The sequence below is a fragment of the Tursiops truncatus genome, chromosome 8, assembly GCF_011762595.2.
Source record: "Tursiops truncatus isolate mTurTru1 chromosome 8, mTurTru1.mat.Y, whole genome shotgun sequence".
Lineage (NCBI taxonomy): Eukaryota > Metazoa > Chordata > Mammalia > Artiodactyla > Delphinidae > Tursiops > Tursiops truncatus.
The window spans coordinates 17,322,430-17,344,188 of NC_047041.1; the positions used below are offsets into that span (position 1 = coordinate 17,322,430).

The window sequence follows — 21,759 nt, forward strand, 5'->3', positions numbered from 1 at the left end:
TGAGCCACATGTGAAGGACAAGTTACCCCAGTAGTGATGAAAATAATTGGAAGTGTGTGATTTTCACAAAATGAAAGGAACTAGTGACCTTTTTTCTGAAGTCTCTGCCCTCGTTAGTCAGTCTCTGTTCCACTCCTGTTGGTAATGGTAATTTCAAATCACCTTCAGGTGCACTTTGATTGTATCGTGGACATCGCACATTTTGTGCCAATACTTTTTGAAATAGAGACAGAAATAGCATTGTAGCATACCAGCTACAGATGTTCCTTTTCAGTGATAAATATTGTCATTGAATCAGAACAGAGAAGGCACATCTCTGGGTACAGCTGAATTGGGGCATGGAGAGAGCAGGTTGTCTTCAGGGACTGGTGCCCCCCAGTCACCTGCGTCCCTACCTGCACCTGTACCTGCACCTGCCACAGGATGTAGGTGCATCCAGTGGTCTCCCAGGTCACAAAATGCTTCCCCACCTGTGGCCTCCATAAGAAAGTACTCCAAAAAGCAAGACTGAACGTGTACTGTCCGTTCTTCTTCTAACAAGGTAGTTTGAAATTATGAATCATTTATACTTCTTGGAAGAGAATGAGATTTTTGTTTTTAATGGATTCCTTTTTTGCGCTCATGTGTGAGGCTGCTTTCAATAGTCATTTAAACTGCTGGCATCCCCAACTTCAATGAACAGAGTCTCCCCTAAAACAGACAGGTTTGCTCTTGATTCTTCCCTGTCAAATTCGTACATTTGTGTACGTGTGAGAGAAGTTTGTGAGGAAAATTAAAACTGATTATTGATCAACGGTAGGAATCTTTTAAGCAGACCTCATAACCAAACGCCAAGATAATGTTTTCGTAAACTTCCAGGAAGTTCCGCCAAACCCAACAAAGACACGGTATATAATTAAGGTTTGGATGTATTAATTCGACAGTCTGAGAGCTCACTTGGAGATAAAAGGACACCAGATGTGTCACGGAGAAAAAGTTGATTTAAAATCAAAAGCCTTCAAATTGTCTTACGCTCTATCATAGCAGAATGATTGCTTAGGTCAAAGTCTTGCTGACAATTTAACACATTCAGTTTGATCAGTTGGGCTGAGATTTTTTTTTTCTGTTTCATATTTGCCTTCTCTTTTCCCCCAAATAATTTTGGAGATGATAGAAGAATATACAGTATATCAGACACCTGACAGAGGATTCCCTATCGGATTCCTGTCTTGGAGGGTTAAGCCTTGTTTATATTTAATTCTCTTGTTTACAAGATGGAAACGTTCTTCAGTTTTATCATTGTCGCCCACGTAGGTCAGGCTTGAGCAAAGGCAATGAACTGATTAATATTTATAAGTTGTAAAATTTATTGACTTTTAGAAAATAAAATCTCAGTAAAATCTCACATGCCTGGAACTTGATATTTAGTGGTGACATTCTCTCTTCTGTGTATTTATTACAAGTATAGAAGTAGTTTTACTTCCTGCTGGGATGTATTGATGGAGAATAATGAAGTTAACAGTCAGAGACCAAGAGGCAGGCACACACTTTCCCTTGGCCGATAGGAGCCCTTTAGATAGATCAGCGCCATCTCCTCCTTTCTCCCACCGGTGAAAGCATAAAATGAAATGACAACCGTCGGACCCTCTCAGGGGCTGAGTTGGTCTAACCTCACCCTTTGAAATCGGATGGGGGTGGGGGGGCGTGTCATATGTTTTGATTTTTCCTCCCTTCTCTACTTCTCATCTCCTCATCCCTAGTTCACTTCATTGATACAAATCTCTTTTCTTTTTAAATTTTTAAAATTTGTTTTATTTATTTATTTATTTATGGCTACGTTGGGTCTTCATTGCTATGCGTGGGCTTTTCTCTAGCTGCGGCGAGTGGGGACTACTCTTCGTCGTGGTGCGCGGGCTTCTCATCGCGGTGGCTTCTCGTTGCAGAGCACGGGCTGTAGGTGTGCGGGCTCAGTAGTTGCAGCGCGTGGGCTCCGTAGTTGTGGCTTGTGGGCTCTAGAGCGCAGGCTCAGTAGTTGGGGCACATGGGCTTAGTTGCTCCACGGCTTGTGGGATCTTTTCGGACCGGGGCTCAAACCTGTGTCTCCTGCATTGGCAGGCGGATTCTTAACCACTGCGCCACCAGGGAAGCCCCCAAATCTCTTTTCTTCTTTTCTTAGCTCTTCCGAATAAGGCCTTGGGATATGATTATAAGAGATAAATTTTTGCGGGGCTGGGGCGGCGGGGGGAGTCTTTGGTTTTTAAAGGGAGAAGTCATCAAACAACATGTCAGCGTCTTCACGCCTTTGTTGTGTCGTTACTGATCACCGCTGTGCTCAGCATTGTGGGTTTGATTCTCCTTTTTTTCTTTATCCAGATCCCCCCACAACTATCCCTCCTCTCACAACAACCACCACCACCACCACCACCACCACCACCACCACCATCCTTACCATCATCGCAGGTATGGTACCTTCATTGCCATTGCAGATGTCCTGAATGTACACTGTCTTTCTGGTATGTATAACAAGAAGCCTAAAAGGCCCCTTTAACTCCTTGGAATAGAATTATTCCTTTATTTGGGAACTTGAAAGACATTAGATACTGTGTTCTCAAGTCGACTCTTAAGGACCTCAGAAAAGACTTTAACATCCAAGCATTTAACAGTAGATCAGATATTTTGCAGAATTCTTTTTTAAGCATCACCATGCAAAGAAAAATGCTAGGGGGGAAATGGCAGCCTGGCTCTTAGAGAACACGCGGATAGCTTGTGCTGAGCCACGGTTGACGAAATGGTAAGTATCCCGGCTTCGGATCTTCTTCTTGCCTTAATTTCATCTTAATCCACATGAAGGAAAATACACACCCTTTAACATGTCCACGTGGGCCACGTTCCTACATGCATCATCCTTCCTGCCCCAGAGAGTACCCACTGACCGTGTGTCACCTGGGGAGTCACCGTCTGTTCCACTCCGGGCACTCGAGTACCCCTTCCTGCCCTCCGTTAAACACTGGAGGAGCCGCTGCGGTTGTCACTCTGTGGTTTAGCTCTTTGGACTGTCTGAAACTCCTATTCAAAGTGAGTTTCGCGGTCTCCTTTTTCTGACCGTCACTGAGGGAGGAGGTTATGTCCTCCAGCCCCTTCCTGGTTGGTCCCCAGCGGCTCTCAGTGCTTGATGTCGCTTGTCCGGGAGACTTGTTGTTTTCTCTGCCGACCAGGGTGGGAAAGGTTATGGCCACACCACGTCGAGCAGACGTGCAAGATTTCCTTAGGTAAGACCATCCTTTACATTGACTTTCCGGAGACATTTTCAGTTTCCACGGGAGTTGGTGTGATAGACATGATGAAAATTCTAAGTGTTCAGTGAAAGAGGAGGCCTCATCAGTTTATGAAATATAACAATAGATTGTCTAATTTCAGTTTTCTTCACCTTTCTAACCATTAGAGTGGAACAAAGAACTTTTAAATAAGCCACTAGAGAGCATGGTTCTGAATGATGTTTGCGAAAACATCAGTGCCTGCACTTAATGGAAAAGCTTCTGAAAATCCATCAGTTGGTTTTTGTGTCTCACCCTAAACTCGGCTCCATCCAGGCTGCTTCCTAAATTCTTGTCTGTGTGTATTTGCCTTTTAGCTTTTTGTTAGTTTCTTCTGCTTCTTAAGTAAACTCAGTTTGTTAGCAGTGCGGACAGATTCCTCCCACTTTCTGCATCCTTAATAAGCGCAACAAAGATGCTCCTCCCTGACTGATTTCCAGAGCAACCATGCTAACAACTTTCCTTGCTGCGAACCAGGTGTTTACCTTTCATGATTTCTTACCTCTTATCCGGGTAGTAAACCAATTAAGCTTGAGCTGCTGTTACCAGGTTTTCATAGTTTCCTATGAACGGCCCTTTGGATGTCAGTGTAAATTACACCACCCCTTTCGCTACTCCTCTGCATGTGTGAACCCATTAAGAAAGCCCTTCTGTGGTCTGTTTTGTCTTTGCAGAAGTTGTCTTCTGCAAAGAAGAAGGCTGGTGTGAGCCAGCCTTGATTACCTCTCCTTGTAGAAGGTTCCGTCTAGGTAGCTAGTCAGGTTTACATTTTAAGGCGGTCAAGGCCTTCATTCATTCGGCATAAATACCACATTTCTCTTTTTTTTTTAACATCTTTATTGGAGTATAATTGCTTTACAATGGTGTGTTAGTTTCTGCTTTACAACAAAATGAATCAGTTATATATATACATGTTCCCATATCTTTTCCCTCTTACGTCTCCCTCCCTCCCACCCTCCCTATCCCACCCCTCCAGGCGGTCACAAAGCACCGAGCTGATCTCCCTGTGCTATGCGGCTGCTTCCCACTAGCTATCTACCTTACATTTGGTAGTGTATATATGTCCATGCCTCTCTCTCGCTTTGTCACAGCTCACCCTTCCCCCTCCCCATATTCTCAAGTCCATTCTCTAGTAGGTCTGTGTCTTTCTTCCTGTCTTACCCCTAGGTTCTTCATGACTTTCTTTTTCTTAAATTCCATATATATGTGTTAGCATACGGTATTTGTCTCTCTCTTTCTGACTTACTTCACTCTGTATGACAGACTCTAGGTCTATCCACCTCATTACAAATAGCTCAATTTCATTTCTTTTTATGGCTGAGTAATATTCCATTGTATATATGTGCCACATCTTCTTTATCCATTCATCCGATGATGGACACTTAGGTTGTTTCCATCTCCGGGTTATTGTAAACAGAGCTGCAATGAACATTTTGGTACATGACTCTTTTTGAATTATGGTTTTCTCAGGGTATATGCCCAGTAGTGGGATTGCTGGATCATATGGTAATTCTATTTGTAGTTTTTTAAGGAACCTCCATACTGTTCTCCACAGTGGCTGTATCAATTTACATTCCCACCAACAGTGCAAGAGAGTTCCCTTTTCTCCACACCCTCTCCAGCATTTATTGTTTGCAGAATTTTTGATGATGGCCATTCTGACTGTTGTGAGATGATATCTCATAATGGTTTTGGTTTGCATTTCTCTAATGATTAGTGATGTTGAGCATCCTTTCATGTGTTGGTTGGCCATCTGTATGTCTTCTTTGGAGAAATGCCTATTTAGGTCTTCTGCCCATTTTTGGATTTGATATGAAACAGCACTTTTCATTTGTGGCTGGCCTCTCACTAGCTTAGGCTTTTTTAAAAAAGACCTTTCTTAACACTCCCTGAACTCCTCCCCCCTCACCATCAATCTCAGAGACTCAGCAGAGGCGCTTCAGTTCACAGCTGACTAAAGCTAATCAGTTCACTGCAGACTAAAGCTAATCTCACGTCTTCAAACAGCTACAACTCACTGTTATCACAGTTACAACCACAGAGACTCCATTTAAGAGGAAATTTTAAAAACAAACAATGCTATATTTCTGTCCACATCACAGGTACCTTTATAGGGACTTGTCTTCTCCTCTTCCTCTCCTCCTGGCCTCTTTGCTCAAGGTAATATAAGATGATCTCATAGGTGCACTTTGGCCTCTTGATGTTAGCAGCTGAACCCGCTCTACACACAAAATGCATTTGTGGTGATGAATGCCCTGATTCTCACTGGCACACCCAAGAGCCGTTACACTAAAATTGCCACTAAAACAACATTGTAGAATCCACTGCCTTAATGGATGTGATCTTACAGGCTTGCTGTGTCTTAACAAGCAGTCTTATATATATTTATCTTGCCCAGAAAGTGTACTTGTAGAATTTAACATTTGGTCCTTTCTTCAAACAGATTAAAGGTTATGGAGCTGAATGATTCCGTGTCCCATTTTAAAGGTCCAGGCTATCCCCTAGATTTAGACTGGTTCCTAAGAAATCTTCCAGACTGAATCCTGACAAATGGAGAGCTAAATTAATCTCCACTCTTCTTCTCTCTTGTACTGTTTGGTACATTACAGCCACCATTAGCCTTAAAAGCTTCAACAGCTAAATCTAGTGATACTAACATAAAGCCTCAGCTTAAAAAAAAACTAAGAGGAAGAGGAAGCCCACGGGCATCTATTTCTTTTCTCCCAGGCAAATGCAGTGACTGAAACCCATTCCCTAGGTCAGCGTTTCATTACAAGAAAAACGTACAAATTGTTTTTAAATGCAATCGAAAAATGTTTTTAAACTCGAAAGGTCATAGTTGATTTCTGATGTCTCTGAAAAGAAGTGTTCCAGTGTTATCTTTTATCTTTCATAACCAGAATAATTGAATTGTTCTCCCTGTTAGGGAGGCAGGCCTTCGTGAGTTCCCAGTCGCCTGACTCCCTCAAAATATGTTAAATCTTCATCCTGGAGGCCCTTGAAAAAGAGGAATTGTAAGCCCAATCTGACCCGATGCTGCCCACCCAGAATCACAGGTGGGTGGGAGGAGCAGGGCGCCTCTGCCTCCCATCCGTCCTGCGTGGGGAAGCTCTCCTGACTTACCTGTGAAGGCCACATCTAAAGGTAGATTGACCTGCAGAAGATTTTTGCAGGCTCTAGAGTACTGAAAGGAGCATTTGATATCAATTTGCCGTATCAACATTGTTATGGTTTTATAACTATTCAGCCACTAATGTCATTAGAATCGCTTTCCAAATAAGAAACCATCTGAGGGATAAAATTGGGATGGGAACCGCGCAGAGCCTCCTGTGATTTCCCATAAGATTCTTTGGTGTCTCTGTTCTCTTTCGTGTACGTTAATCTTCTGACCATATATTTCTGTTTTGACTATTGCTACTGGCAGACCCCCACTCCCTTTTCTTTTTTTTTTTAATATCAAGTTGTCCATGTGGTTTCATTCATGAAGATATATGCTATATTATAGGAGAGCAAAATGCCTAATTTAAATTGCACTTTAAATCCATCCACGGCATCCTCTGTGAAAATACAGAGACAGCCAACCATTACCTGGGGTAAGAGGCCTCCATGCAAATTCCTTTCAAAACCCAGAATCAAAGAAAAGCCTACTGCCATGGGAGGGTGGGGAGGGGGGAGGGCGTTGTTTGTTTTGTTTTGAACTTTCTTTGAAATTAGTTGACTTTGTATATTAGATGTACATAAAAGTACCTGTTTTTGTGTTTGGTGATAGCTTTTGCCCCGGTCTGCCAGTTGGATCAATCATGTTAGGAAAATATTCTGTGTTTCCCTCCCTAGTTAATGTGGATATTGTTTTATTTCTGCCTGGTTTTGCCCTGAGTTACGTACTTGATGAGGAGTACCATAGAAAACACTCAGCACTCAGTTTTAAACACCCTTAGCAGCTTAAATATAAAATTCAGGCCAGGAGGAGCTCAACCCGTAGGTCACATTTATACATGTGACTGTCATAAATTAAAAAATTAAAATCACCTTAGAATAAGAAATGAATAGCTACAGGGCCGAATTCTGAAACACATTTAAGAATCCTTTCATAAGAATGAAGTAGGTCATTTATAAATGAGTTTTTCTCTTTTTGAAAGTCCATATCCAATTAAATGTTTTGTGTTTCTTGGAAAAGAAAACAGTAAGGTTTTTCTTATTGGTATCTAATCACTCAGTACCCAATATACCTTGGAGAAAGTGAGTCCCACCCCCAGGCTCACATTATTATTTTGGCATTCATAGCCTCCTATCATAAGCTTTTTTGTGTGTGTAACGTGGGTCAGGTCACATAAATAAAGAAGGTGAGAACAGCCCTTATCCTTCCGGCGGATGCCAAACTGGGGAAACTCAACAACCAAGCACATGTTTTCAGTTTCCTAAATACAAAAGAAAGAAGTACACCTGTCTTAAGACTGACTCTGTAGCATGACCAGCTATGTTACAATAGAGAGCTTTGCTCCACATAGAGCTGTCTGTTCTCCAGGGTCTTAGCGTCGTGATTCCTACTCTGTGCTATTGATATCTGCATGACATAAGAGGTAACGCTTTTAGGCATTCATTCAACGCGTATCAAGGACCCATAATATGTACAGCACTGTGCTAGTGCCCACGGAGACAGAAAATTCTTGAGACCCCTTAAAATACAGCTGAGGAAATAGGTTATACCCATTGGAACTCCTTAAGCAGGAGATACTGTGCACTTAGGGCTGATTCAGAAGATTGAAGAGACTGTCACAGGAGACGTAGAATTTGGTCTGTGCCACCAAAGAATGGATAGAATGTGGATAAGAAAGGATGGCATTTTGGAAATTAAGCCTGAAGGCCTAACTTTACTTCAAGCATCCATCGTCAGTGTTTGTGTCTGTTGTGTGTATTTATATTTGGGATATATATTAAGCTATCGTTGCTAGGAAATACACATCTCTCATCCTAGGATGTTTACTAAATTGCCTTTTTTCTAGAGTTGGCATCTACTCCATCAAGGCTGTTTTTCATTCATCATTTATTGAATACTTATCGAATGTTAGTGATATACATACCAGTATGCCTGGTGACAAGAATATTATTAGGGCACTAGTAGACACTCACGAGCTACCTGTTTTGTCACGAGCTCCCTTTCCAAGTTTTTGCCCCAGAGGTGCGTGGACCATGTTTTTCCATACTGTCTTCAGTGTATACGTTTTTATTTTTTTGATGATGATAAACTTATTACAAATAGCATCATAGCCAACCAGTTTTTGACCCATATTGACTTATGAGGGAATGGAAGAAATTAGTGATGAAGGTCACCTGATTCTGCATTTTTTTCAAAAAGGAATGAGAGATGGGAAGTCAGTGTGATTTTTTTTCCCCTAATGCCTCTATCATCATTTCCATGCTCTTATGTTCCTTGTTGAAAAATAATCCAAGAGAGAGGGGATTGACATGTTTTCATACTAAAGATTCATGCACAACAGTGCAAAAGAATAATCTCATAAATACAGGTTTCTTAGGATTAGAAAGTTGGAGCTATCTCAGTGGTGGGAAATAAAGGACTTGGCAGGAAGGACCCAGCCCTCCAGGAGATGAATATAAACTACTACTTCTAGAGCTGCTGCCCTCTCCCCACCATCACCCTCCTGCATCCCTCTCTTTTCCTCCCCTCACCGGTGCCTCACCCCTCTCTGTCCCTCCTCCCGCCCAGCAGGGACACAACATAGGATAGGAATTGTTTTCCTTGTTAAATGAAACCACGGTACTGGTGGTTATTATTATTATTATTTTGAGAACATCTGGTTTGCAAATGAGACGATCTCAGGGGTACAGTAGCACTTGTGAACAATTCTGAAGAAGCTTTTAACAAAACTGGAAATTAACCAAAAAGAAAGAAAAAAGAACAACAACGTACTCCCCTTCCTGCTGTTCCGTGGCACACAATCTCTTCACTCAAAGGGGAGATGACAGGAAGACAGAAGAAAGCTTTCTTATGGGTCTCCTATTCGGGCCTTTTAGCTTCAGTTCCGTTCCTATCCATTTCCCCCATCCCTGAGCAATGGGAGTTTAATTAAAGCTGAACATAGATGGAAAGAAAATTAACCAGGAAACCAGTAGAAAATAAATTTCAAAGTTTAATTTTCCAGCAGGTATGTTTGCTTTCAATAGATTTCAAATATGTCAAGAAGAAAGAAAAAGAGGGAACTATACTTAATATATATTGGCCAGCACAGCACCATCGTGAGAATAAAACCGTCAGGGGAAGTCCTTGCCTACCCTAGCGTCTAGCTTTAAGGCAGCTCCGTAACACAAACTGAAGGGGAATTCAATTAAGAAAACCCATTGGCTCCTTATTGACTTTAGTTAAGAAAATAAACTGAGAGAAACTGTATTAAAATATGTCTGGACTGCTTAGTATGCTTTCATTTAAGCTTATGACAATCAAAATGGCAGAATTTAAATTCTTTACAATTAAGCTCTGCTTTTGAGCAGATTGGGTTATTACCCTATGCATTTTTTAACGTACAGCCTACTCATACCGTCCCCCCTTCCCCCCAAATGCAGCCTTGCAGTGAATCTGGGCATTATAAAGCAGGAGTACCATAGAGCAGTTGGAGAAGAAAAAGTATTTAAGGTTGTGAATTTAATTTCGTTCCTGGATTTTCATTTTCCTTTATGACACCCGTTGTGTTTGAGACCACGGACTAATTTATGGATTAGTTTTAAACCCCCAGTCTGTCACACTCAATGAACAATTCTAAGTTGGAGAGAATCCATATGAAAGGATTAGAATGTGCCACAGTGGAGCTTACACATGACTGTTTCAGCTAAACATTGCCCAGCTGCCTCGCATGAGGTTTTTTTGTTGTTGTTGTTTTTGGTTTGGGGTTTTTTTTGCTACTTGGTTAAATGGATGGTGTCTCTAATCTGACACATTGTCTGAGCCTTTTGATTTTGAAAATATCTGATACTGCCACTGTGAAATATAGGTGATGTTTAATGTATTCAAGGTAGGGTCCCATAAACTGTTTGTATGGCTGGGAGACTGAAAGTCGATATTCAGTGAAATGTTCATCTTTCAAATAGCAGTGCAGGCCCTGCCCTTGGATACCTTGTTTAATTATACTCATAAAACAGCTAGAGAGTGACTATTAAGACCATACACACTTACTGGGTTTGCAGGAACGTGGGATTGCTTTTTCTTGACCATATAAAAATAGATGTACAATAAAGTTCTCCCTCATTGTAATTAAAATTAAAAGAGACAGTAGCTCAAAGAGGCTTTTTTAATTTCATAACCCTACACCACCATAAGTCCAGCTCAACTTTCTGTGACCTATTTTTCTCCTAGGCCTAGCGCAAAGATTATTTTTTAAAGGCAGCCGCAGAATGAAGTTTGAAACAGCCTCTGTTAGGGCAATTAGGCACTCTCATTTTTCAAGTTAATTAGAGCCTACGTTATCTTCTATTGGAAAGTTACTGTTTGCATTTTGCCTGTACACTTAGAATGTTATCAAACAATACAGTGACCCCACAAGTTGATTCACAGGGGTGGGCTAGCACATCTCTCCAGTCTCCTGATTAAGATACCTTAATAAATCCCACTTCACAGAGCCGCACTCACTTCGGAGCCAGGGTGTCTGTGGTTTCTGCATGACGTCGTGATGCAATTATGAAGGAGAAATTAGATTCTGTCACAGTGCTCTCCTGCGGGGAGCACAAAGTCACTTCTAAAGATTTTTTTTTTTTCATTCTTTACTTGAAATAGCCTCTGTTCAGATACCACACCAGATGCTCTTAGAGAAATGGAATCAGCGACTCCCCCATTCACCCTCAATCTCGGTCTCAACTTTGTAGCCAAGCCTGTGTGTCTGCTGCCCTCTGCCACTCCATTGCTGATCCCTGGTTTTGCCATTCCCAGCTGCAGAAACAACTGTGTTGTTTGACTTGAACATGTGTTTGCTTTTCACTGTTTTAGAACTGTGTGTTTTCCTTCTCAACATCCCTTTCTCTTCCCTGTTGGGCGCAATTGATGGATTTCCCATCCCCAGAATGGGGAGGCAGGCTGCCCTGTGAACTTCCCTTCATTTGTTCTCTGGTACCCACAGGGAAGCGTACACCCAGCTTCCCTTAGTTTGATTTCGTCATAAAGCTGACGTGATGTTGTGATGTAGGCAGACAGTAAATTGGGGAGTCGTCGGTTAATGCTAAGACATTATTTTTGAGGACCCTTAGATTTTACTCCAACCCCTTTCTTTCATTTTATACTAATGATTTACCTGGTGAAAATAAAGCATATTAGAAGTGCTGCTACAAAACTAACGAGCCAAAATGTTTATTGCTTTTTTTAAAATTAATTTTGGAAAGAAACCAGTGTCTAGCCATGAAATATATTAACTTTCATATAAGTGTTTCTGTACAAATGTGCATTTGATTTTGCCCCTGCAATTGAAAGCACCTCAAACTAACACTTGACTTGAATGTTTCAAGTAAGGAGACGTGTCAGACGTGTCATGAGCATCTGATGTAGAGATGTTTCATCTGAACAATTTTCGGTATTGTTTTTTAACTGCTTTTTTATGCATACAGACTTGTAAGTAAGTATTGCGTTCTGGTGTGGTTTATTTTATGTTTTTCTTTCCTTCATCTGTTCTTCAGAAACTCAGCCATAAGTTCTATTAAGCTGTAGTGGCCTCTCGGACTTCTGGTTAATTCTGGCTCCTTAGAAGGGCTCTGATTTTTTGATGGTCTAGGGTTCTGAGGAAAGGGGAATTGAAGGGGAACACTGGTGTGAATTCATGTGTCATATTTATAAATCAGAAGCACCAGGCTCGTTGGACCAAAAAAAAATGTTACATTTGGCATTCTGGTGCATTTAAACATTGCCTATGTCAAGTCCAAAGGCGTCTTTTGGTGTCTCCAGAACTCATGAAAATAATTACCAGCTAAATAGCTGCATGATAAAAAAGGACAGGTAACTACTTGCAGTGTCAACCCAGGATCCCACTACAGCTCAACATGACCAGCTCATGTGTGAGTGTCTCCACTCCTTTCTGGCCAGAAAGGCATCGTGGAGGGCGACACCTTGAGAAGGTAGAACTGAAAATTAAAACCCGGCCAGATGGGTTGACGTTGGAATGAAGTTGGCTAGAAGAGGGGTATTAAAACGACTCTGGGAGAGGAATGTTGCCGTGCATTTTGTTAGATATTTATCCCACTTGCCCTCTAGCCAAAAAGAAAAAGAAAATTTCTGGAGCCCCCTGAGGAATTTCCTGTGAAGAGGAGCCAGTATAGCAGGCCTGGTTTTGAAGCCTGGTAGAAGGAGAAAACTTGAACGGCATTAGAAATAGAAGAAGAGACAAACCACGGTTTCTTCCATAACAAGTGCATCTGGCAGTGAAAAAACCTCCCGTGCCATCTCCTGATTCACCCTGAAGGCAGGACTCCTGGCAGCTCACAGCAGTGAATGTGGTTCTGGATCGTGAGCAAAGGGACGGCTGGATGCTTTAATTTTTGGAATGTCACATGATGAGAAGTGGCATTTGGCAAATTATGTGGACTTGGGTGTTTTCCATGCAAGACTTCTTGCCCTTAGATTGTAACATAGTAAGATCCGCAGAGTGGAGGATGGCTGAGTGGTGAGTATGAGTGCGTGTGTGTGTGTGCGTGTGTGTGTGTGTGTGCGTGTGCGTGTGCGTGTGTGTGTGTGTGTGTGTGTGTGTATAGAAACTAATCTGAAAGCCTTTAACATGTTCATTCCCCTGGCCTCCCAGTTAATTGAACTTTCCAGCTCAACCCTGCTGAAATAACACACTGGATGGAAAACTTGAACCCATATATTCATCTACAGGCATCTGCGCATGAGCCATAAAAGGATCCTAAATGTGCAATTGATTCAGCGACGCCTGATTGGCAGTCGTAAAGCCTGAGTGCCTGGGTGGGTTGGGTTAAAACAAAGGCAATGTTTGAATGTATGAATCTGCTGTTCAGCCAGCCTCCCAACTGAGCTTTTCTGTCACAGTCCTGAGCCTTGGTGCGTTCAGAGCCATCTACCAGTCACTGAGTTTGCACTGGTGTTTCTCATCACTTTGCATGTTCCCCTGACTATTGACTAGCAAGTAGATGTATCCTGGCAAGACCCCCAGAACCAAAGAATCTACTGTTTTCCTCACTGGCTCGCAGCTTTGAGCTGAAGGCATGTCTTAAAACAGTGCAACTCACTTCAAATGCTTTTGGCTTTTCATTTATTATTGCTTGTCACGCGATGTTCTTTGAAAGCTTGCTCATATATTATCTGTTCCATTTTTTTCCATTTTCCCTTTTTTTGCATGCCGTTCCTCCTGTTTCTTCCCTTCCTCCAATCCTCTGTTCCCGTCTGTAGACACCACGGCGACGACAGAACCAGCAGTCCACGGTTGGTACCACATTACTGTTTATCTACCTTCTCAGCACTGCTGAGCGGCAAGGCAAGCCTGGGAAAAAGAGAAATGTAGTCTTCAAGGGAAACTGTGTTCCGAGTAGACTGACCTCATAAATATACTCTAATTTGTGAGGCTTGAAAGGATGTCGAGTCTTGTCATTTCTGTTGTGAGTTCGGTGTTCAATGGTTGCAATCTGAGATGAGGCCTCCCTGTCGGCTGGCTGGGCTGCAGGAGTTTTAGCTGCACGTAGCCCTTAATTCTATAATGCCGCCAGACATTGAAATATAAGGGACTCCAAAAAAAACCCTAATATTTGCCTAAAAATCATAGCATCTGAATTAAAGGCCCAGTTGCTTTCTTCGTTCATAGGCTAGAATCTTAGGTACATTTTGAAGAGGCGTCATTTATGTCACTTAGTAGTCGAGACTGAAGGACAGGTCAGGGCGGAAGATTCCTGTTTAAATTCATGACGTAGGGATGAGGAAGAACATTGTTCTTCTTTAATTATCATATTTACCTCCACGGCCTCTTGCAGGTTCACCCTTAATCTCCACGTGTGCATAAAAGTTTATGCTACCATTTGGCGGGAAACAGCTCCAAACAAGAATGACACCATATGTACATTTCAACAGCATTAACTGGGACTCAAAAAAAAATCATTTGTGTGTGGGTCCTTGTAGGCAAAATACTAAAAAAAAAAAAAACTCCTCACGATGTTAGCCAAAAGCTGATAAAAACCGAGTAAATACAGCTCAGCAGGGGGCATCAGGAAATCCTTTTCCGAATTAATCCACTGACTTCCTAGGTTGGAATAGGTCCATTCACTTTTCTATATGTCTCCAATCAGAAAATGAGAATCACGTTTCATCTGTATATTACTGTATTACTTAGCTCACATCTCACCCTGGCAATATTGTGCTTTGGAGAAAGATATGTTAGTTAAAAATGGGCTGAATTTTAATAACTGAATTCAAGGGAATTATTTGGTAAAGGGCCTACTTACGTCGCTTTGCACATTGTGCAGGATTGAAATCTATCAGTTAAATGACAAGAGGTGATCAGCCAACCCTATGGTGTTCATTCAACTTTTAGAGAAACAGCTCTTCCCAGCACGACTGACCTTCTCAAACAGACCTGCATTTGAGGACTTAACCAGTTAGAAATCTCTGAGCAAAACCTATGCTGTGTGAGCCGTCCTTGAAGGTCAGGCCTTTATGCTTGGCTGACCACCCCCCATATTTGGACCTTCTGATGAGAAATTCTGAGAAAGCAAAACAAACTTGGGTATGGGGCAGTATCCCTCCCCACCCTAACCCACCTCCCCCTGCCCTCCCTGTCACTGGCACAAAGGGAAAAGTTCATAAAATTAGTTAAAGGGCCAGATACACCAACAATCATGAGAAATCAATTAGGTAAAAAACTTCCACTTTCCAAGGTAATGCCCCATGGTGCTCACTGCATCTCAGACACTGCACTCCATTAAGCTCAGTTATTTGTAGGTTTCATCATTAATTGAGCACTTCCTGACTTTTATCGATTATTCTCAGAGCTTTAAGGCTATTTTAATGTAGTTCAAGAGATTTTTGTTCTATTCTTTTTAAGATGCTTTAAGTTCTGAGCTTTCTATAATTAACTCCAGGGTCAAATGTAATCATAAGATTCCTGAATTCTGTGAGATCTTTGAAGAGATACTGATCATTTATCTCAAGACTCCAGGCTTCTGTTTTCTAGGTCCCTTCAGTAACATTTGTGTAGTTATATGACTCTAATAGTTGTAGGTCTTGGAGTTGGGTGGGGTATTCAAGGTAAAAAATATGTCCCCCTGGGCTTCCCTGGTGGCACAGTGGTTGAGAGTTCGCCTGCCGATGCAGGGGACGTGGGTTCGTGCCCCGGTCCGGGAGGATCCCACATGCCGCAGAGCGGCTGGGCCCGTGAGCCATGGCCACTGGGCCTGTGCGTCTGGAGCCTGTGCTCCGCGACGGGAGAGGCCACGACAGTGAGAGGCCCACGTACCACACACAAAAAAAATAACAGAAAAAAAAATATGTCCCCTGAGCTGAAAAATGAGAAATTAATTTAGGGAGCCAGTCCTGATCTTAGGATACTAGTATTTGAACATGTATTTCTCTATGGAGAAAGAAAGTGAAGGTGATCTCTTTTTGTAGTATAATAAAGAGACACTTGGAATAGGACTCTAGCATTCGTGTGACAGGAAACAGAGATGCCTGTGTACTGTGAGAAACAACCACTGTCTTACTAGTTCAGGGATAGTGTTCAAGCCAGCAATGTCCCAGTAGGATGCTATTGACCAGCAGTGAATGAGAAGTATACCTACAGCCAAGAAATTAGGGGAGAAAAAAAAGGAAGTAAGAATAGTATAATATATGTGTGTGTGTGTGTGTGTGTGTGTGTGTGTGTGTGTGTGTATAAATATATGATCATCATATATAATATATGATTCCTTAGCAGGTAGAGAGAAGTGATAATCCAGGTTGATTCCTATAAAATGCATTTATAAATACATGCTCCAACTTGTCTAAAACCCTCACAGCATCCTCCCAAAGGGATCTGACCCCTCTTTTCAACAGCATACTCTCCAGCCCACAGCAAAAAGCTTTAATGAAAGCCAAAGTAATATCTAGAATTTTACTTAACAGGGGGAGAAAGTCTTCCAGGTCAGTTGTCAGGATAGAAAAGGCAATAGAATATGATTGGAGTTACAAAGCAGGGGACCACGTTTCCAAGGAGATGAGGATACAGAACTGACTTTATTCAAGTGACTTATGGGTAAAAGCCAGCTTCTTCCATATAACAACCATGTGACTTAGATTCATTTGAGAATTATCCTGAGATGCTCATGTTAGAGATCTGGGCCTAGAAAAATGTTGTGGTTTGATAACTTGGCAACTTAAATGACAAGACATACTGGGTCAGCCAGTTGTGACCATTGTACTGGTCTTAAAAGTTTTCATACTGGATTTCTTTCCATACTTCTCTTTTCTTTTCTAAAAAGGAAAAAAAATAATTTTACAAAATGTTTTCCCTTTGAAGACTCATTAAAATATTTTATTCAAGCTTGTGTTGCTAGAGTATGTATGAAGTATATCAGTTGTTTATGTATGTTGACCTTTTGTTCTTACCAATATCTGATTAGAATAAGCATGTATTGGGAGGTTAGAAGTGCATGGGCATGATTCAAAAGCAAATGGATTTTCTCCAAAAAGAAACCAAACAACAGTCAGCCACAATGTGTCTTTAAGGATATAATTGATAGTACAGTAAAGATAAATGTGAGTGTAAGAGTGGGATTCCTAGACTAGGGCGATGGAAGGGATCTTTGAAGAAAGATCTTGAGCATTTGTGTTTTTGGAGCTCATCCTTAAGGCCTGGACAGGAAGAATCCTGTGTTATGTGTGCATGTTGAGAAATGCAAAAAACACTCTGCCAAATCCTGGTACCACATGGTCTGAAATTTATGGCAGAAATGCATGAGTGACGTTAAGCACGGATGGTGTACTCGTTCCTATGATTATTGATGTGTGGGTGCGTGTGATGGTTTTTATTTGTTTGTTCCAATGTGGGGCGCTTCTCTGTAAGTGTCTTGTGCCTTGTTCTTTTTCTGCCCTGTGTGTCCCCTCTCCCTTCCCCCACCCACCTCCCTCGTGTGAGGTTTTGGGTGACAGCATGCCCATGGTCTGGAATAGTGCTTGTGCTTTTGCTGCACTGTAGTCAGCTGGCTTCCTCTGGGTTTGGGGGTTCTCTCTCTCTGTCTCTCTCTCTGTCTCTGTCTCTCTCTCTCTCTCTCTCTCTCTCTCTGTCTTTCTCTTTCTCTGTCTCTCCCCCCACTCTGCCCCACCGCTATTTCATTATTTTCAAGTCTACCCGTCCTTTTGCTTGCTACCTCTTGGTACATTAGAAGCTGATGATCTCATGAATTTATAATCCCAAATGAGTTATTAACTAGTTTTTAATTTAGTATGCAATTGTAGTGAGACTCAAACTGGGAACCCCTCTGACATAATTTTTCACTTTCAGTTTTGGTTTCAAAATGTTTGGCCTGTGCTAGATACATGCTTATCCCCTAGACCTCTGCCCTTAGGCAACTACCCCACGGATCTCCCTTTCCCTGACTTACTTCATAAGTCGTGCAAGCCGTGATGGAATTCTAAAAGCCCATGAAATTTCTTATCTTTCTATTCAATTGTGGGGAAATTCTGAAGCCCATTTTAAAGAAAAATAGCCAGCAGTGCGCATTATTACAACCTCTATGTCCACCATCCGTGTATGCACCCCTCTGCACATCTCTCTGTATGAGTACACAACAGTGGCATTCGAAGGCTGTCATTCAGTCAAGGGACTCTGCAGACATTGTATGTTCTACTCAAGAACAAAGCTAAAGAGGTTTACGAATGGCTGCAGGACCTGAAGATTGTGTTTCAGCCTTGATATGCAGTTTGGAAACAATGTGCTACTGTTTAACGGCGTGAACCAAATTTCTGCTAATGGGACCAAGGGAAAAACTCTCCACAAAAGCTGACAAAGCAGGAAGAACAGGATGACTGACTGAGCATTTAGATTAAAACTGCCGGGGCATCTGAACTCTTATGGCTGGTGATGGAAGTAACAGATTCCATAATATGGCCAAGTGATCAGACATATGCTGCTTAGGTAAGAGAGAGACCATCGCCTATTTTTTCATAATGGGAATGATACTAGGGCCAGTGGGAAGTTTTTTTGTTTCCTAGAGGTTTTATTTGATCATTCTGTTTTAAAATTTTCAGGAAAAAAAAAAAAAAAAGAAGGAAACCCTGATGAATTGAGCCCCAAGCATTTAGATATTACTTGACCTTGACCTTGAATTTAACTAACTTCAGGATTTCTTGCTGTTTCTAATTTTTGAGGTTTTCCTTAACCTGGTTCAAAATTGCTACGCCATACATACCATTTTTAGAAGCCAGCGATTTCTGCTGGAAAGGAGAAGTAACCATACCAACAGCAGAAGCACTGTCTGAGGAGGCTTAGGGCACGTGCAGCACGTGATTGATAGCATCACGAAGGAGCAAAAATCACGTCTGCGGAAGAGACGATTCTCGTGCGTGTATTAAATTATCATGTTTGCACCTTAGGATTTTATTAATTGCTCAAAAGAAAATCCCATATGGACCAAAAGTAAACTTTCATTTGTTTAACAAAGTTTAAAGAAATGTGTTGAATACATTTTAATTGAAGTGACCAGGAAGGGCTTGAGCGGATGATATGAAAAGTTCAAGAGAAAAACCCAGAAGTAATTTCCCACTTATTGTTAAATGGTGGAGTTTCCTTTTGAAGACTATTCTCTGCCTCACAGAATGCATCTTTTTCTTTGAGAAAAATGAGAGCTGTATAATTTTTATCACGAAAGAAAACTACCTAAGTCAAAGTAATTTTAGGAGGTAAATTTTGCTTGTACACTCAGTGCTTCAGTAAACTCTTCCTAATTATATTTATTTTGAAATTATCCAACTATGGCGGAGCACTATAGATTCATAAAATACAATAGTAGTGCAAAAACAAATTTAACGCCACTAACCTAGATGGCTTCCCACTTTGGGATATAATCTGAGCTGTAGATTCCAGAGGATTTGGTATATTTTAAAGTTTATGCCATTAAAAACTGACAGTTTCATCTTTAATGAGGTGTGTATAAACTGTCTGTCGCTTTTTAATGGGAAACTTTGCATATCAATGATATTTCATAAACATATTTGTCTTTATTTTTTTTAAATTAGCTTTCTAATGCCCTCCCCAGGGAAACAAGCCTTCAGCAATAAAGCTGCCTACTTGAAACATCCTCGTTTAATATGGTTCAGTGGGTGCCAAGCATGTATGTAGCATGCTTTGATATTCATTGGGCCACGTAGAAGTGAGGGATTAGCCTCCTGAGAACTGCAAATTCATAATTAACTACAGAGGAGAACTTTATGTTGCCCATTTATAACAATTATTCAAATAATTGTATTCATCAGTCTTTATACAATGAATAAAGCCAATTAGAAATAGGAACACTTTCAACCAATCAGATTTCAGAACCAGTGGATAACATCCCTACTCAGTTGTCTCTATAATTTATTGCATTACTCATTGCTTTCCCATAGTTGCCTAAATCCATAGTTTGGGAACATCCATGGACTTCAAATCATCCCATTTTTAATTGGCATGTGCCATTGAATATTGGCAAGGGTCATGATGGAAATTCTTCAAGAGCTGGTGTGACGCTTTCTTTCACAGCACCAACCTAGCTCTCAATATTCATTTGGCCTCTTTATAAAACAACTCACAAAATCCAACCTTTTACTGTCCATTTCTACATTAAGTGTCTCTGTTGATTTGGGAGCTTCTGAATAGTGCGGTCAGTTTGACATTGCTTGTTTCCAGACACTTGTTTTAGTTGGTAGTTCACTAAGCATTACTCCCAAATCATTAATTCAGCAAATACTTACTGAGCTTACCTTTTGCGCTCGGCTATAAGAGAAGGGAAAGGTGAACAAAGAAACGAGGCATGCCCCTCATTCCTGTTTAATAGGTCCACAAGTATCTTCAAAAGTGACAAATCTCATCAGAGAAGGATTAGCCAGTTGTTGCGCCAATGAGAAGACCTGGAGGTCTGCACAAACCAGACACGACTTTGTGGTGTTTTTAACTTCATTAAAGGAGCGGCCTGCAAATACAGGAAGAGGAGAGGGAGGCCACCTCCTAACTGAGCCCCCCATGGTTTACCTGCTTTCCCCGTCACCTCTTTTCCTTCCAGGCAGAGCCAGCCGAGAGCCGTCCCAGCTGGCCAGCACTGGCGCTAACTCGGGTACAGGCACTTCAAGCTCCACTCGATTATCTCCTGACCTAACTGCTTTTTCAGCTTTGAGGGTTTCATTTTTTCAGGAATACCACTGATTTTTGAAATTCTCTTTTTGAAAAAAAAAAACCATTTTGCAAATCAGATTTTCTGATGAAGGCAAACTGCAGTTAGCAGATGCCATACCATTTTGAAATCGATGATCCCAGATCATCCTCAATTGATAATGAACTGTGTTTGTCATTCTTGCCCAAGGATTTCAATTTACAGTGAAATGTGAACTAAAACTTACATACATCCGTATGTAACATCTCAATCTATTTGTATTTAAGAGATCTGTCAGAACATCAATAGCTAACAATCAGGCTTTATTTTTTTCTTTCTGCATGCTGTTATGAATGAGTGATCTGAAACATTCACCTTCATGTTTCATGTGCTTTGAAAGTGGAGACTGAGGAATCTTTCTGCCTCAATTGTGTATCTATAACAAAATGAAATGATTGGAGAAACGTACTTACGGATTAATACATTCAAGCTATCCATGAAAGAGAGAGAGATGGCAAGAGATTTGGCTCATGTTTTTTTTAAGAAATTCATCCTCAGTTCTTAAGTGTTTTGTTTATGTCCCTTGAGGAATGAAAAGAAAAACGATTTGTTTTTACTTGTAAGGCCTTACTCAGTTGCCCAATTCCGCAGAAGAACTGGACAGTGAGGACCTCTCAGGTAAGGGCTAGTCATTAGGTAAAAGGCTCTGCAGTGTCCAACCTGTGGGCCCTCCATCCACTTCCACAACACAGCCATTTGGATCGCTGAGCAGTCAATTCGCAATTGTGGATTTTAAGACTCAAGAAAAAAACAGATTTTTATTAACACTTTCTTCCTCCCCCCACCTCTCTTCCCTGTGTATTTTCAGATTGTATATTGTGTGTATATTTCAGATTGGGGGCTGACCGCTGTAAAGACCTCCAGGTCAATAATGACCTCCAGGTTGAATCATCTTTGGGATTGAACCAAAGCCACTCTGTTCAGTGGCTTAAAATAATTTTTATGTTCTAGGCATATAATGGTTCATGAGAAATTTGTTTTATTTCAAAGCTATTTAAGGATGTTGGATTATGAGACAAGATCTTTATTAAAAAAAAACACCTCATATTGACCATCTCCTTCTGTGGAATAGACTAGAAAAGCCAGGTCATAGTTA

At 41.2% G+C, this 21,759-nt stretch overlaps 1 protein-coding gene across 3 annotated transcripts in view; it reads left to right on the forward strand.

Moving 5' to 3' along the window:
* CADM1 (cell adhesion molecule 1) overlaps nucleotides 1-21,759 on the forward strand; it is a 335,390-nt gene that overhangs the window by 297,215 nt on the left and 16,416 nt on the right. The window contains exons 8-10 of one of the 3 annotated variants that reach the window (XM_073808164.1): nucleotides 2,353-2,439; nucleotides 13,690-13,722; nucleotides 21,228-21,281. In XM_073808164.1, coding sequence (XP_073664265.1) covers nucleotides 2,353-2,439; nucleotides 13,690-13,722; nucleotides 21,228-21,281 — 174 coding nt within the window. The remainder of the gene's footprint in view (nucleotides 1-2,352; nucleotides 2,440-13,689; nucleotides 13,723-21,227; nucleotides 21,282-21,759) is intronic. The other 2 variants (XM_019941855.3, XM_019941856.3) reach the window with 2 other exon arrangements.